This window comes from Populus nigra, chromosome 17 (genome assembly GCF_951802175.1).
Source record: "Populus nigra chromosome 17, ddPopNigr1.1, whole genome shotgun sequence".
Lineage (NCBI taxonomy): Eukaryota > Viridiplantae > Streptophyta > Magnoliopsida > Malpighiales > Salicaceae > Populus > Populus nigra.
The window spans coordinates 1,605,838-1,623,933 of NC_084868.1; the positions used below are offsets into that span (position 1 = coordinate 1,605,838).

Sequence of the window (18,096 nt, forward strand, 5' to 3'; positions counted from 1 at the left end):
GGGGCATTGATTTTTCTAGGCTTACTTAGATTGTGGCCAGCTGTGATTTGGAGGAATGAACTGATCTTGGTCCCACAGTTGTATGAATGATAGACCATGATGCGTGGTACTTACGGTGCCATTGCAAATAAGACTGGTGCTTGTGAGTAGCACCGTATTTTTCGTAGGTCTGACTCTTGAGTCTTGACGTTTGTCTCCTTCATTTTTGAACAATGAAGATGGCGTCTGACATGGGTTGAAAAGGATGACGGGCAAACACCATGATTTGTGGAAAGGGAAAACTTGCTAATTAAATAAGATTTGAAAATAACATATTTTAATTATCAGGTGGAAGATGTTATTTCTTTTTATTATAGTAATGCAACATCATGGGATCTATTACCGACTCTTATGATTTTTTTAAACTTGGATGTAAGAAGGCTGTGATTTTCTCATGTTTTTAAAGAAAATGTGTTAGGAGTTGTAAAATTGTAATTATATATATTGAATTTTAATTAGAATTTCTTAGACTTTGTGATTTTTGAGCTTAATCTCTTAATTTTTTTTATAACATTTGGATTTTCTAGTGTGTTTTAATATTTTTATTCTTTTTTTTATAAATTAATTATTTATCTTGTATTTTCAGTATTGAAAAATATATAAATTTTTCTTTTAAAATTTTATTCTAATATATATTCTTATTCTTTATTTTTTTTAACAATAAGTGAATTATAAATTTTCACCATGCTTGGGAGTGGGGGAGATTTTACTTTTTGATGTTTTTTAAAAATATATTTTATTTAAAAAATATCAAATTAATATATTTTTTATTATTGTTTTTATTATTTTAATGTGCTAATATTAATAAAAAATTAAAAAAAACATTTTTGAAAAACTATTTTTAAAAAGAACTCTATACTATAATACCAAACACGTATAATTTAGATTTAAATGATTGGAAAAATAGAAGTAGGTAGTTAAGCTATTTTTATTTTAATCATATACTAAATAATTTCTATGTAATTTAAAATTAATAATTTACATTTAATGAATATTATATAAAAAACACAAAATAACCTCTAATAAAGATATAATAAATCAACATACCAACTGCATCTAGATTTATTCATTAATCATTAATGTGGCCATCACCATGTATTTATTGATTGCCATATTCATAGATAATTTGTTGATCTCCATATGATTCTAATTGTTACAAATGTTTAATCTTTTTCCTAATTAAAACCTTTTCCATAAATCTCGATTAATTAAAATCAGTTTTTCTTAATTAAAAAATTTACGTTAAGGCTTATAAAGAATGAAAAGTAATGTAAATCTCATTATAATTGCATCGTATAAAAGGAAAAATTAACTCTATCATCATATAGTTTGATTGAAATTAAATTTATATACTGATTTTTTAAAAATTATAATTTACATTCTAAATTCTATACAAACTCTAACACTTAACATTCTCATTATAAAAAATCAACAAAAATTATATAATTATTTACATATTTACTATTATTTTTTATTTAATGACTAATATACTTTTATATTAAATATTATAATTTGTTTTATCGAGTTAAAAAAAACATACATCACATTCATCCTTTTCTCATCTATGAAATCCAACAATCCAAACCCAACAACAAACAATAAAATAACCAATATGGTAAAAATAGGAATAACAACATTTGATTTAAAAGCAGTTTGGAATTGCATTTTGATCAGTGTTTTGAAAATAAATTATTTTTTATATATTTTTAAATTATTTTGATATGCTGATATCAAAAATATTTTTAAAAATAAAAAATATTTTTTTAATGTATTTCTTAACAAAAATACACTTTAAAAAACAACCAACGCTATACTCCAAACACTCTTCTCAACCAGACATAAATGTGAAACCGCCTGCTAACGCAAGAAAATCCAATGAACAACTTGAATTTCTAAACCTCGTTTGTTTGCTAGAAAATAGTTTCCTTTTAGAAAGTGAATTTCAGGAAAATGAATTCCGGGAAAGTGAATTATTTTCTGATGTTTGGCAGTATAATGGAAAATAAGTTGGAAAACACTTTCCAGTGTTTGGTTATATCATGAAAAATGAGCTGGAAAATAACTTATTAATGTTTTATTTTTCTCAAATTTATTAAAATAATGAGGAACAAATCTTACAAATTAAAAAGTTGAATGAGAATGAAATTGAAAAAAAAAAATAATTTCATAAATTATCTCAAATAAAATAAATAATAATCAAAATAATAGAGATCAAATCTAAAAAAAAATTGAAAGATGAAGAAATTAAAATAATAATAATTAACATTTCATAAATTATTTCAAATAAAATAAGTAATAATCAAAAAAATGATGACCAAATTTGATACATAAAAAAATTCAATAAAAAAATAATAAGGGAAAAGCAAATAACAATTATAAAAATGAGAACCAAAGTTAATATAAAAATTAAATTTTAAGAGATGAAATTGAAAAATAAATATTCAAAACAAAAAATATATAGCAATCAAAAGTTTGAGGACTAAATTTGATATAATCAACAAATAATATAACATTTCTAATTTTTTCACAATTTCCGGAAAGTGTTTTCCGTCCAAATTTTTTAGGAAAACACTTTCCTGAAAACCAAGCTAAATTTTCTTTTGACTGGAAAGTGTTTTTCGTTGACCAACTTTTATAATAATAAACAAACACATAAAATTTTAAAAAATAACTTTTAAAAAAATAAATTTTAAAAAATAAAAATAGCTCTAGTGCTCAAATGGGTTCAAAATCCATAATTAAAGCATATATTTTAACGAAGATCTGGATCCACTAGCCCAACTCTCCTCCTTCCACAGGCACTAATCCCAACAAAAGGGGCAACAAAAATTGCTGTGAAAATTTGATCCGACCCCTTCATGGTGCAAGAAATCCCTTTGAAGAGTACCCACTTATGTGTTTTGTATCACAAAGTGTGAAAATATGTACGCCTTGAGATAAAATATTTACTCATGGAATCTAAACCGTCTCGTTCTTAGCTTTTGTTTGGATTACGGTTGATTGGTTTTTTTTTTTTTTTCAAATCGTTTTGATGTATTAAAAGTATTTTTTTTAAAATAAAATATATTATTTTAATATATTAAAAAATTATTTTAAAAAACAATCAATATCATATTTTTAAACATCAATTAATAATGGAGGGAAGGTGGAGGATGCCAGCCTTGTCCTTGTCTTTCTTTGATTTAAAAAGTGTTTTAAATTGAGGTTGCGGTTGTTTTTTAAAGTATTTTATACTAGAAAAAGTATCAAAATAATATTTTTGTTATTTTTTTAAAATTATTTTTAATATCAGCGCATCAAAATGATTTGAAAATATTAAAAAAATATTAATTTAAAGTAAAGAAAAAAAATAAAATTTTTTAATTTTTATTAAAAATATTTTTGAAACATAAAAATTAAATAGTATCAAAAATAAATATTATCTTTAATTTTTTGTTTATAATAAACCAGGGGCTTGGGCCGGAGTAAGCTCGCTCGGAAGCACCAGGCTGAATGAGATCGCAGACCATATGGATGGAAAGAGGAGGCATGCTATAAAAACTGCTCCAGCAGTTATTACCTTCGTCACTCCATTTAAACCTCTTTTTTTTTTCCCTCTTGCCATATTCAGAGAAAATCTTCAATTTTAGGGTTTTTCTCTCATGAGAGAAAATAAATCCACGATCCAACCATAAGCTTCTATGTAATAATATTAAAAAACCTTCACAGTCCATTTAATAAAATAAAAACCCAAGAAAAAAATAGGATTTGTTTTTCAAAAAATTTGGTTTTTCATGGTAAATTTAGATTTTTCAGTTTGCAAAAATTAAAAATATTGACCCAATAATTTGATTATTTTGTTAGATTTAGAATTTTTATTGGCTCAAAATATAAAATTTAATTTTTCAAAACTCAACTAGTAATATAATTTGATCAAATATTAGGCGTAATTTTTCCCATATAAAAAGAAAAAAAAACGCAAATTTATTTTTTAATTTAATATATATAAAGGTACTTTTACAATGTAAAAGAAGTTAGACTTGACTGATGAGTAGCAACGTTAACAATTCATTTGTCATCTCATAAAAGAGGAGGAGAAATAATAATAAATGAGAAAGATTTTATTTATTAATCAACTGCAATTTTAAGGATAAACAATTGCGTATTTGACATTAAAAAAAATTAGACGAGCTTTCCACTTTTAATGCATTCAAAAAGATTATTATAATTTTAATATAAAAAATATATAGATTGATATTGATGTAATGACTGATATTATAATTTTATTTATCATCATTATTATATTAAACCTGTGATCTTCGTTTTCTCTTTACAAATTAATCATGACTAATTATTTTTAGATGATTTGAAGTCTACAACTCTTATATATATATTCAGAATGTAAATTAATCTTTAATTTTTTTTAAAGTGTGTTTGTTTGTGAAATGGTAACGCAGCACACCTTGTAAAAAGCATGTATTTCATGTTTTTCACGATGTATTTTTTAAATAAATATATTTAGTGTTTGGCATTGTGTTTTGAAACTGTTTCTGAAAAAAAATTGAAATTTTTTTATTTTTTATTTACTTCAAATTAATATTTTTTTAATATTTTCATATCATTTTGATATACTGATATTAAAAATAATTTTTTTAAAAAAATATTATTTTAATATATTTTAAAATAAAAATAGTTTTAAAAACAACAGTTATCACAATTCCAAATAAATAATTTTAGACTACTAGGGTAATGACAGATTTAAGGCCAAATTCTGCATTTCAAATTCCTGAGAACAAGAACCAAAACTTAAAGCCTGATACATTGAAGATACATTTACATAAGATCTGTCAAAGATTAATAATGTGAGCATAAAGAAGTTCATTCCACACATCTGGAACTCCAGGGAGACACCAATGTATACAGTCTGCATAGCTGCTAGGTTTTGATATTTGTTCTTCCTTTAATGGCTCCCATTGCTTTCTATATATCGATTGATGGCCTTCTTTTCTGTAATCTGATAACTGTGTAATGTTAATCATTTGTACATTTAATCCTCTTGTTTTCAAGTCATCAAGAGTCTTCTCAACCACACGCATGATTTCTGGGCAGGAGGCCTCTCCTCTGTATCCTTCTTTGAAGATCGGTTCTGTCTCGTTGTAACAATTTTGCCCTTTTTCGCCACCCCACTCTAAAGCCCTGAAACACACGTGAATCTTGATCTTGAAATATGAGGTAAGCTAAGGAGAATGGAGAAGACAACAATAGGTTAAAATTGTAGTATACTTTTCATGAGTTGGTGACATGCTGATGAAGAACATTTGTGTTTTGGTTCGGTTTACATGAACCTCTAGCCAATCTGACCATGTCTTTAAAGCCATCTCATAAACTCTTGGCATCTCTACTCTCTTGTAAATTCCATCTGGCCTTTCAAATGATCCCCACCTGATATCAAATTTTCAAGTTAGATTACCAAGTAAAATTAATAAACTTAGTCCGGCTTGATTGTACGCAGATCTAGGATTCGGCAAACCCGATCACTACTCTAAATTTAGTTTTTTAAAAAAAGATAACTTGAAGTTAAAAATTATTAAACCTGATCTAGCTTGACCCAATAAATCCGGTCTTAACTTGAGATGGGTTTTTTAATAAGAGTTAACATAAAATTAATTCAGTACTCATCACCCAGGTTGATATTAAAAAAAAAATCATTTTAATTTATTTTGTTTAATTAAAACAACATTGCTTGTGATGATGAACTTTATACAGAGAATGTTCTTACAAGACAGTCATTTGGGCTCTTCTCCACCAAAGATAGGTATTAAAAACAAGAATGTCAGCATCAGTCCAATGCCTCGCATGCTTTTCAATGCCTTGAACTCTAACAGTCCGATCATCTACTCGGTGGTATACCGGATCATCAGAATTTGATTCCACCAGTAAAGGAGACCAATAGAACTCAATTGTTGCATTATATTCCTGAATCACATTAATAACAATCACATAAGCTAAATTTGCAAAATCTCATAAATAGAATTATAATACTCAGGGATCGAGTCACTTACGATCATGATAGGTTAATTTACGGGTTGATAAGTTAACCCAAATTATAAGGTTTTTTTAAAAAACATAAAATAATATCATTTTAATTAAAAAAAAAATTAAAAAAATACCTAGCCGAGCCAAGCTACACATAAACGAGTCACTCACTAGATTAACGCCAAGCCAAATTTTATAACACTTCTAAGAAAACAATTTAAACTAGACCGCTAAATAATAAAACCAAACTCTTTAGATTTTTATTTGTTTTTTTTTTTAAAAAAAGAATTTTCAACTGGGCCCAATCCCAAAACAAAATTAAAACTCCAGACCAAGCCCACGAAGACTGCTTTTGTAAGTCCAGCGGAAGCCCATAAACTGAATGGGCTATCAAAACTAAAGGTAAAAATGATTTGTTGAGAGTGGGATTTGAACCCACGCCCTTTCGGACCAGAACCTTAATCTGGCGCCTTAGACCAACTCGGCCATCTCAACTCTTGTAAACGCTTTCTCATATATTCTAGATAAGTATTCTGTTTTACTTACTGTGGCTTTGAAGATGTGCAATGAACCATTGCGGTACTGATGCATGGATTGGAGCCCTGGAGGAATCACTGAGTCCACGAGACAGACCATTGAAACCCATTGGCCTCTGTTTAACGAGTCCCCTACAAACATAAGCCTCTTGTTCCTTAGCCTTTCTAGCAATACTGTGGCATTGAACCTACCTTATTAACATGACACAGAGAAAAAAACATTCCACACAAAACTCAAAAACCATAGCCAAACATCACAGCCTGCAGAATGAATCTTATCAGTCACCGCAAAGAAGAGTAATATACTAGCTATTTGATTAATTTGTAGGTTGATAGTAGAGAGATATAGTAATTTATACCTAGGAAGGTCACACTGGTGTGGTTGCCACCTCCAGTTCTGATAGTTCAAGTCCTTTCTCCCAAACTTCTCACAAGCCAACTGATCAGACATGAAGGTGCATTCTTTCTCTTTGTACAGAGGGTAAGATTTGTTATCAAAAACCCATTTTCCTGAGAACAAATTGCACCTAGACAGCAAATCACCAGAGCTCTTACTCTTAGTCCTATCTTCTACGAGCACACCACTATTTTGGGTTACATAGATGGAAGCTATGACTAGGAACGCGACAAGAAGTGCAATAAGGGAATGGAAGCTGCTTCTGATCCCCCATGTCGCTGGAACCATCAGCTGCTTCGTTGCCATCTTCAGCTTTGTTGCAGAGTCTCTCTATGGCATCACTTTCTCCCTTTTGTAGCTCTTCAGCAGTTGTTGAAGAGCACACGTCGTGACTTCCCTTTCCAAGGTTAGGAGAAGTGGGTTTCGATTTGTAGGTAGTTTGCTGAAAGCAATAGCCAGAAGGGCGGTACCCCTTGTATTACCAAAATACCCCTCCCATTTATTTTTGTTTCTTGAAGCATTTAATACCCTTTTCTGTTTTTGTCAAGAGGCCATGTTCTTTAGAAGTTTCTAATTATTCAATATTTCATGTAAAACCTATCATCATCAATATCTTAATTTTTTCGTGGAGATGGACCACCATGATGTAGTTAACAGCAGAGATCATTATTTTTTTCTGTTTATATATATATATATATATATATATATGGGGAAAATGCAATGGTCCATGCAAGCAAATACATGTATGTCGAGGGACTAATTTGTAACTTGACAGATCAACCAAGCTGTAATGCATTATATTTACTCAATTCCTTGTGGTTAGAGCTGAGTTGTTGTTCTGTGGGTCAAATAAAATGGATATACGAGCAGTAGGTCAGGGTGGTTCATGTCTCAACATCCATATATTCGTTGCCTTGAAGTTGCCTCAAGACCTTCAAATTATTTCTCTTATCAATATTTATTCAAATATATATATATATTTGATTAAATATATATATATATATATATATATATGGGTGGTCCTAAATTATCGATCCCGTGGACTTGATTATCTAGCAATGGCCTACATTGTAAATTAAACATTAAAAAAATAACGAGGAAGATTATTTTAAATGTTAGTATATTGCACTATTATGTATTGTAGGTGGGGGTCAGCAATTGAGTTATTTTATTTATTTATTTATTATTATTATTATTGTTAATTTGTTCGGATAAAAATAAAAGTGACACCAGTGGGCTTCGTGTTGTTTTCCTCTCTAACAGACTTAATTATTGAGTGATGAATCGGATAGTTAAGTATAAATCTCTTATCTGATTATTAAATCAAAACTTAACTATCCGATTGATATCTTAAGTGACATGAACATGCTAGCAAATCCTTTTAATTGATTAGACTCCTTCCATAAATACTTTCATGCGTATAATTGCTACCTAGCGGTTAACATGCACGACAGACTTGGCCAGCTGCTTCTAATTAAAAAGAAATTAAAACAATTATTGGTTTTAATGTGAGGCAATTAGATGTAATCTATTGTTGATTATAATAATGTTGCGTAATGTTTATTTTATTTTTCTAGTCACTCAATTTTTTTTTAAGTTAATCATTTTACATTGAGTTGATTTAAAATTAACTTAATTATTTATTTCGATTGGCTTGAATGGATTTTTTGCTAAGCTGAGAAAAAAAATTGATACTTGATTTAAAAAAATAAAATAAAATAAAATTTAATTGGTTTAGATCACTTAAAGCTTGAGGTGCTGAATTTGAAGCTGAAACAAAAGTTTAACTTTTTTTATTTCAAATTAGGGATTAAATTGAATGAAGAGAGAAAAAGTGATTGATGTGTGTTTTGAAGGTTGCCACACTATGGAGGAGTGTGCGCTTCTTCCGAGCTCTGAAGGTGATCTTTTTTTGTACCATTAGAATCATCTCAGCAGGGCCTTTCTTATACGATGGTGCGTGATGATGGAGTACCTTTGATATGGCTATGGTGACTCATTATCCTTTTCTTTCCTTTTCTCTCTCTCTACTTGGTTTTCATGCTTGACTCTTCAAAATAGCAAAGTGTGCTATCATTTTTTTAGATGTTAAATTTGACCCTTATTTTTTTATTGTTATTTTTAGCGAAAACTATAGTCTGGTTTCCCAAAATTGATGTTTCATAAATCATGGAATGATGTTTGAAATCATAAACAAAAAAGATAATTTGAGATGGAAGAATTATTAAAAAAAAAACTAATGGAAATGCAACATAAGAGAAGGATTGCAATAGTTATCCACAATGTTTTTTTTTTTGTTCTTTAAATTTTTTCAGTCACTTGATTTTTTTTTCAATTTAATCATTTCATATTGAGCTGATTTAAAATTAAGTTTGATGATTTATTTTGGTTGGCTTGATATGGGATTATTGTAATGTCAAGAATAAGGTATGACGTCGAATTAATGTTCAATTTGACAAAATAATTTTTAATTCTATTAATTCAAAACAATTAAAACTTTAGGGACTAAATTTGAAAATGAAATAAATATTTTTCCTCGTTTTATTTCAATGTGTATGGCGCATGTTTTTTTTATTATTTTAGTCCCCAAAGTTTTTGTTTTTTCTTTTTCAGCTTTTATTTCTTGAGGTTTTTATGCTTTGACTCAAAATTTTATTTTGTTCACATTACGGTCTTAAAGTTTGATAATGGGGAGAGAGAGTTGTTGGGAAACAAAGGAGGAGAGTGGAGGTGGACTGGTTGTCTATAATCTAACCATTAAAAAAGTTGTTCTTGCTATCAATGAGTTACATTCATTAATAAGAGTTTTATTATATTGTTTTTAATCCTTCATTTGATTTAAAAAAACCTAAATCAAAACTCCTAAATAGTTTTTAGATTGGATTAATTTTTATTTTTAAAGAGATTGGGGGTTTATTTGAGGTTATTAATAGGTTTATTGAGAGAATGACATGACATATACACATGAATAAAAACTTGGATTCTTAAACCCTAAGGTTAAAATCCAAAATTGTAGAGAAATAAAGAGAAAGCTATGAGGTTTTTTTGAAAAATCTATAATTCAATAACCTGGGCACTAATAAAAACTACCTATTACAACTCTTCTACGTTGCTTATACAGTAGTAAAAAATTCTAAACAAAGCTGAAAAAATATTAAAAAAATTCTAACCTAGCTAGAAAAAAGAGCTCTAAATCAATTAGAAAAATATAACAAATCTCAAACACTAACTTTCAAGTCGTATTTGAATGGTTTCCTGACTCCGATGATAATGAGATTATAACTTTATAGAACTTAGAGCCTTTAGAATTTTCTAATAAAGTTTCAGCTCGATCTAATATTCAAATCAAAAGTTATGACTGTTTTTATCAAGCTTTATGTTTGAGACATTTAGATATTTTTATGGGCTTGATCTCATTTATTTTGTCTATAAATGTCTTTTTTATCTAGTTTATAAATATATTCGCAACATGTTTATCTAATCTATAAACTATGTGGTTTTTTGAAAAATCTGTAATTCAATAATATGATCACTAATAAAAATTACCTATTACAATTCTTTTAGGCTATTTGTACACTAGTAAAAATTTCTAAACAAAGATGAAAAAATAATAAGAGATTTCTAATCCAACTTGAAAAAAAACCTTAAATCAATTATAAAGATATGAAAAATCCTAAACACTAACTTCCAAGCCTTACTAGAAGAGTTTCCTGACTACGATGATAATGCGATTTTAACTTTATAGAAACTAAAGTCTTCGAAATCTTTTTAAAAAATTACAGCTTAATCAAACTTCAGATCAAAAGTTACGACTGTTTTTATTAGGCTACATGTTTAACATTCCTAGCTTTTTTTGCGGACCTAACCTTGTTTATCTTATCTATAAACACCTTGTCTATTTAGTCTATAAACAAATTCACAACATGTTCCATGTTAAAAGGGTTTTTTCTTATAGAAAATAGGTTTGAACCCAACTTATTGGGCACCTAAGGTGACAAATGATCATAGTAGAAGGTGACGTGTCATCTGCTACCATGCATGACCCATCATTATCTCTTTTTTTTTAAAAAAAATAAATAAATTACATTGTCATAACCTGATTTTGACACCTCTTTTTCTTACTTTTGTTTTTTAAAAAATCCAAAAAATAACAAGAAAAAGCAAACAATCCAAAAAAGACATCTCTTTTCTTCTCACATTTCTTGTTCTTTCCCCATCATCAAAGAGATCCTGATCTAGAAAAATAATTATCCTGAAGCCGCACACACTCGATAAGCATGATTGCAAGCCTAAACATGACTCGTCATTTTTTTTTTTTTGGCTAAGCTCAAGCGTCTAGGCTTTATTTGTAAATGCCTTCAAATTTTTTCCCCGTTTTAATTTAAATTCATTAAGTTTAAATGGTTTAAAATATATTTATGATATTGTTATTACATATTTTTTTTTTACCTTTTCACTTTGATTTTTAAGAGATTATGACATTTTTTTATAATATCAGTAGTTTTTTTTTTAACAGCCTTTCATTTATATTTTTTAAATCTTATTCACTGTCTTTCCTCCGCATGCCTTTGGAAAAAGGATTATAAAAAAATTCCCATGAAAAAGCGTGAGTATTGTGTTGTTTTTGTATTACCAAAACATTATTATTTTTTAATTAAATTGGAGGGATGCCTTTTTTACCCTTATTAAAATTATCTTGATTTTTTTATATCTATTCTAATTAGTTTCAGTTTTTATTAAATTAGGAACCCAAGAGAAAAAAAAAGTTTATGAGAAATATATTAATAGGGAAAGGAGAAATTATTTTTTCCATTTTGTTTCAAATTATTACTTTCCTTAAAAAAAGCATTGTTGTATAGCTAATATTAAAAAAAAAAACTTCACAAGATCAAATATTTTATTATGTATTATTGTTTTAGCTTCATGATTTAATTTTTGAGTTAGCGTTGGAGTTTTTTTAATGTGTTTTTATTTTTTATTTTTTAAAACATATGCATTTGCTTTTACGTTTGAAATTATTAAATGTTTTCTTGATCCTAACAAATACAACTTTTATACATTATTATTTTTTCATAGAAAAATTATTTTTATTTAGCATCTAATGGATCACGGACTCCCCGTGTAGTTACCACTAATTTATGTGGCAAGGAAATTGTGTGTTTATAGTTTTCTTTTTGTGTTCTTAGAGCATCTAATGGAAGATGTTATATTAAAAAGTTAAATTAATAAAATAGTTTTTTTAAATAATGTAAATATAAATAATGTAGTTCCCACTAATTCATTGTTTATGTACTTTACAATGATAAAAAACTATTTAGAAGAGCTAATTATATTTTAATATATTTTATGTTAAACTAATTTTCATATATCTATATAACTAATTTAGTTATTTTTTATATAATATAATCATGATGTTATTAATAATATTTTTTTATTTTTCTAAAAATTATTTTTTATATTAGCGTATTGAAATAATCTAAAAATACTAAAATAATAGTAATTTAAAATAAAATAAAATAAAAATTAAACTTAAAAAAAATTACTTTTAAAATACAAAATTAAATCAAGTGATGACACTTCAAGAATTGCCTATCCACAAATGGCGAGTCTTTTTCTTCTCTTAAGATTGTTATACATGGGCTTTCGTGGAACAACGGTCTCTCTATTGTTTTATAGTTTAATAGCTGGTTTGGAAGAGATTAATTTAATTTTATATGTAATTTAAATTTAATTGATAATTTATTATCATTTTTATATTTAAAATAAAATATTAAATTATATAATTGAATTTAATTATACTATTTAAAATACATGTTAAAATAAATTAAATTAACAATCTGAATTATTTTATTTTTAATTTAAAAGTCAACATAACAAGCCAACAAATTGCATTAGCACATGTAAGCCTTGATTGTTTTCGTGATCTGGCAGCCAAAGATTACCTCTTTTTTCTTTTTCTTTTTTGTTATTTTAAGCGAGAGTCAAATAAAAGAACGGGGTATTAGAATTCGCTGGATATAAGCACGCGCTATGCGGGTTTATATTTTTCTATATATAAAAAATAATATTTAGATATCATAAATACATCTCAAATAAATAAAAAAATAAACATTTCAAGTTATAATCTAAATTGAATTTAATAAGTTAATTTTATTTTAATTAAATAATTTATTTTTGCCTAAGATAGTAACCCAATAAACTTTTTATTTTTAAAATAACTTTTAAAAAAATGACCTTTAAAAATATATAATTAAATGAAAAAAAACAAAAAAGCTAAGCTCGAGTAAACCCGATGTAGCGTGATAAACATATAACTAGGATAATAAATTGTAAGCTAGTCTCGATTAATCAGCAAAATTATGATTTAGATCATGAAATTGAAACAACTTAATAAAAAAAATTAAAAAAACTATAAAATCATTTAAAAAAATAATAAAAAATTAAAAAATAAATTATTAAAAAAAAAAGATGTCGATTCACATTAGTTTTTCGAGAAAGGATAAAAATAGTAAACCGAGTTAAAGTGTTCAATGTTTTTGCCTTCAACTTTTTATGTATATAATTAGCACAGTTCTGATTTATGTTAAAGCAGCGTACGGGTCTAGCTTGATCAACTGTTTGTTGTTTTAAAAATATTTTTAAAAAAGTTTAAAATTTATTTTATTTTAAATTAATATATTTTTAATGTTTTCAAATTATTTTAATGTGTTGATTTTAAAAATAATTTTTTTTAAAAAAATATTATTAACATATTTTTTTAAATAAAAAACATTTAAAAAAATAATAACAATCATACTTATACACGGTCACCTGAATTTTTTTTTTTTTTTCTCAGAGCCAAGCTATTTTTTTACCCGCACATGCTTAAAAGGCTGAAATACTTGTATCATGATTGCTATATCGTCTGAAATTCATGATTAGCTTTGTAATTAGGCCGCTGTTTTGCGTATACCATGGACGTTGTGATCTTCAATGCTCAGGGAACCTCTGGAGGCAATATGCTCCTGATCGGAGTAGTATTTTCAGTTTAACATACTTCTTTATGCTTTAGAAGTTGTTTTCTCGGTGGCAGACAATTGCTAGAGGTGTGGAGCAACTGTGGAGAGCCAGAGCTGCTCGTGAAGAAACCTCTACAGTGAGAAAGTAGAAAAATATTATCGTGGTTATATTCTTATAGACCAAATTAACAAAAACCAAGAGATTATCCCGGTTTTATGCGCCGGATCATAGATTTTATGGGTTATTCTAGGTAGACTTGGATTGTTTTAATGTGTTATTTTTTTATTTTTATTTTATCATTTAACAATGGATTCTTTTGGAAATCAAACTCTATAATTTATTTTGATTTTTTTATGGGATTATTCTAATCTCATAACCTGAGTCATCGGCTTAATTAGCAAGTTAACTCGAGTTGATTTTTTTATATATATATTTTAATTTTATCCTTTAATATTGGATTGAACAAAAATTTATTTAGATTTGTTTTATATGGAGTTATCATAGTCTCATGATCTAAGTTGCAGATTTCACAGGATAATCCAAGTTAACCAGAGTTGATCTAATATATTGTCGTCTTAATATTAAAAAATATCTTCTTGAATTTTTTTTAGTCAAATAATATTTTTACTGGTTATTCAAATTATTTTTAAACTTATTAAATCAACCGGGTAATATTATATCAATTGCTATAAAGGGTTTTTTTTTCCTGCTTGAAAAACATTAATAACGGTAGAATAGTCGTTACTCCCACTTCCAACAATTATATCAATGCCACTCCTAGCAATTATTTAAGAAGAAAACACCATAAAATAACGGAGCTACTTTTCCCAATAAATATCAATCAAGAAATATATAAAGAAAATCATGAGATTTTTTTTTTAAAATTCTCATAGTATATGTATACAAAAGTTTTTTACAAAGTAATTGAAAATATTACCGCTCTAATAGTTTGAAAATGATGTAATAATAAGATGGTTTTTAAAATATTATTATAATAATTTTATTTTTTTAAAATAATATTATAAAATATAAATAATTAAAACAAATATGAAGGGCAAAAGTACTAAACCGCTTGTGCCTAGCTTTAAATAAATAAATAAATAAATAATCCAGAGCTCCAAGCCCGGGGAGGCCAGGCTTGTATATCTAGAATTAAAATAAAAAAAAACCCAATCATCCTATGGGCATGCAAGACAAAGCCGTACGCTTTTCTTTTTCAAAATCACGTCGGTCACCCTTTTTTTATGTCATGGATAACATGTTTTTCATCCTGGGAGACAACTTGTCATTTTTGCAATAGCTTTTAGCGATTTTTATTGGTTGAAAAATTGAAGTGGAGTTATTTGGATCTAAAACCCAAATTTCTAATTGTTTCAACTGAAAAATCCAAAAATTCATCTTAAAAACCTTCATAACCACATTTCCACCCATAAAAACTCCCTCTTCTCTCTTAATTTCAAGAGACTGAAATGTTTTTCTTTTAATTTCAAGAGATTAAAATGTGATAAAAATAAAGTTTTATAACCAAATCAGAAATAATATAAACTACAGGGATTAAAGTAGAAATATATATATAAAAATAGAATTTTATAAGCATAGGCACAATGAATAATGTATAATGAACAACAATATTGATTTAGTCTTTGGTTTTAATAAAATAAATATATATTTTATTATGCAATTTTAAATATTTTTCATCTAAAATTACATTAACATTATAAAAATAAACCTAAAGAACTATTAATCTTTTGAAAATCAATTTTAAAAAACATGAGAAACAAAATTATAAGAAGTTCTAAATGTTGTGACAAAACATTGTAGCAAAAATCATTGTGCATGATGTTTTTTTTTTTTAATTTTGGTCCTTAAATGTTTTTTTGGCCAATTGCATCATTTTTGGGTCAATTTGAAGCCTAATGGCTTCAAATTTATTGACCAAATGCAAGATTGAAAGAAGGAGGATCATAGTGAAAAAGACAAAGAAAATAGGTGACAGTTTTGAAATTGAGTAGAAAAGATCACTTTGGTCCTCCTAATTTTTAGATACAACTTTCGCTCCCTAGATTTTTTTAAAATTGAATTTTCATCCAAAACCTCATTTTCTTTATTTTTACTTAATGGAATGTGAGATGAGAGAGAGAGGGAGAGAGAGAGTTGTTAGATTTCGATGACAAAGAAAGAAAGTCTTGATTAACACCAATTTTAACTACTAAAAAGGTTGATTTTGGTGTGAATGAGTTCCATTCGATGAAGAGAGTTTATCCTAAGTGTTCTTTGCCCTTCATTTTTCTTGATGTAACAGATTTGAGCTTAAGAAGTTTTTTATTTTTGGGTTAATTTTAGGTTTTGAGTGAATTTTTATGTTGTTTGAAGCAATATATGAGTTTATCAATGTGTTTATAGTGTTTTATAAATGTTTTGAATTAAGAATATGTTGAAAAATAGGTTTTTAGATAAAAAAAACAAAGAGCTCTAAATTTCCGACCGCTATTGTGGCAAGGATTTAACGACGACTTGTTATTTACTCCATGGCCAAATAAAAAAAATAGGAGCCCATCTATGCAACATGGCTTGCTAGGCCCATTAGCGCTTGATTTTTTTTTTCTTTCTAATTTTTCTTTTTTTATTGATACTTTTGTTTCAATATGTATTTTTATAAAATATTTTTTTAATTTATATTTAAATTAATACTCATTCTCTCTTTTTTATTTTCTAGATTGTTTATTTAGCTTTTTTTAAATAATAGTTATTTTTTTAATTAGTTTGTATATATTTAATGTTCTAAAGAGATTATTCTAATTAATCTATAATCATCTTTTATGTTTTATATAAAAAGATTTATTTTGAAAAAAAAATATTTGTTTATGAATGATATTTCTAATAAGTGAAACCTTACATAATATTTTCTCGTTTTTTATTTTATTCAATCGACTTCATGCATGTATCTATTTCTATTACTATTTAATTAAATAAAATATTAATTTTAGTAAATAAAATCAGATAAATGACCTTGCTATAATTAAATAAATGAATAAACTTCTCAACTTACATTTAAAAGTTTTAATATAAAAAAAACCTTTAAAAGAATTGCAAGAAAAACCATCCTATCCACGACGGAAGAAATAACTAATATGAAAAAAATACGTGAGTTCATTCAAATCTCTTGACAGCTTTTTTTGATGCTGACCGCAGATTCAATAAAGGAAGGCAACTCACTGCGGGTTATTTCGTGGTAAAGCACTTACGGAAAAGTCAAGTGAATGAGTGGACAGACTTTAACAGGTCAAGTTTTCTCAACGGATCATCCAATCAGCGAGAAGCAAGGCGGAGAGAGAATGGAAGGCGTAAAGCCATTCAAAAGTAGACAAAATAATATTACACGAGAACATTAAAAGCAGACCAGACCCGCCCCCCCACTTGCCAACTTGCTGCAAGAAGCCCGTCTGCGATCAAGTTGCTCTCCGTCTCTGTTTTTTTTTTGAAGGAGAGAAAAAACAGAGAGAGGGAAAGAAAATCAAACAATCTTGCAAGTTGCTTGAATCTTTTAGCAGACTGTCGAGTTTTCAAAAATCAAGTTGCAGCTTGACAGGGCAGCAATTCTTCACGTTATTAGTATTCTATGCTCCTTCTTCCCTGTGGAAAAAGTCTGAGCTGGAAATGGAAATTTATATTGTGGACAATAATAATGGATCCGAAACCCATCAAGATCCTTTTCCTTCCGTTGGTCTCTGCATACTCTCTCCTCAGCCTCTAACTTCCCCCATGTTGTCTGTCTCTTTCTTGGTTTCCTGGCCCCACGTTTTCCTCGTAAATAAGCTATTTAATGAAGGTTGATTTTGAAATCCCAGTAATAATGGTTATGATTTAAAATAATTTTTATTTAAAAATATATAAATAATATTTTTTTTATTTTTTAAAAGTTATTTTTTATACCAGTATATCAAAATAATTTTTAATAACTTTTTTAAAATTTTAAAAAACATGATTTATATCACATTTCCAAACATAAATAATTTTTACAAATATTATTTTTATTTTGAAATATATAAATAATTTTTTTTTAAAAAAAATATTATTTTTTATATCAATACATTAAAATGATTTAAAAAT

General features: G+C 27.2%; 1 protein-coding gene and 1 non-coding gene across 2 annotated transcripts; both read right to left on the minus strand.

Annotated features, from left to right (window-relative positions):
- Positions 1 to 4,775: 4,775 nt before the first annotated feature.
- On the minus strand, positions 4,776 to 7,406 carry LOC133676545 (protein trichome birefringence-like 34). Its single transcript, XM_062098227.1, has 5 exons — positions 6,950 to 7,406; positions 6,601 to 6,778; positions 5,798 to 5,994; positions 5,302 to 5,460; positions 4,776 to 5,214 (listed from the first exon to the last, which is right to left on the minus strand). The coding sequence occupies exons 1-5, from the start codon at positions 7,291 to 7,293 to the stop codon at positions 4,866 to 4,868; spliced, it is 1,227 nt and encodes a 408-aa protein (XP_061954211.1). The 5' UTR covers positions 7,294 to 7,406; the 3' UTR covers positions 4,776 to 4,865.
- On the minus strand, positions 6,469 to 6,549 carry TRNAL-AAG (transfer RNA leucine (anticodon AAG)). The gene has a single exon. It is a non-coding gene; the product is annotated as a tRNA-Leu (tRNA).
- Positions 7,407 to 18,096: the final 10,690 nt, after the last annotated feature.

What these genes read in the sequence shown, in the direction of transcription:
- LOC133676545 (XM_062098227.1), bottom strand. Translation starts at nt 7,293, where the DNA reads ATGGCAACGAAGCAGCTGATGGTTCCAGCGACATGGGGGATCAGAAGC. An exon ending in CACCAGTGTGACCTTCCTAG is followed by an intron (nt 6,779 to 6,949) that starts GTATAAATTACT and finishes TTAATAAGGTAG; the next exon opens with GTTCAATGCCACAGTATTGC. An exon ending in ATGTCACCAACTCATGAAAA is followed by an intron (nt 5,215 to 5,301) that starts GTATACTACAAT and finishes CGTGTGTTTCAG; the next exon opens with GGCTTTAGAGTGGGGTGGCG.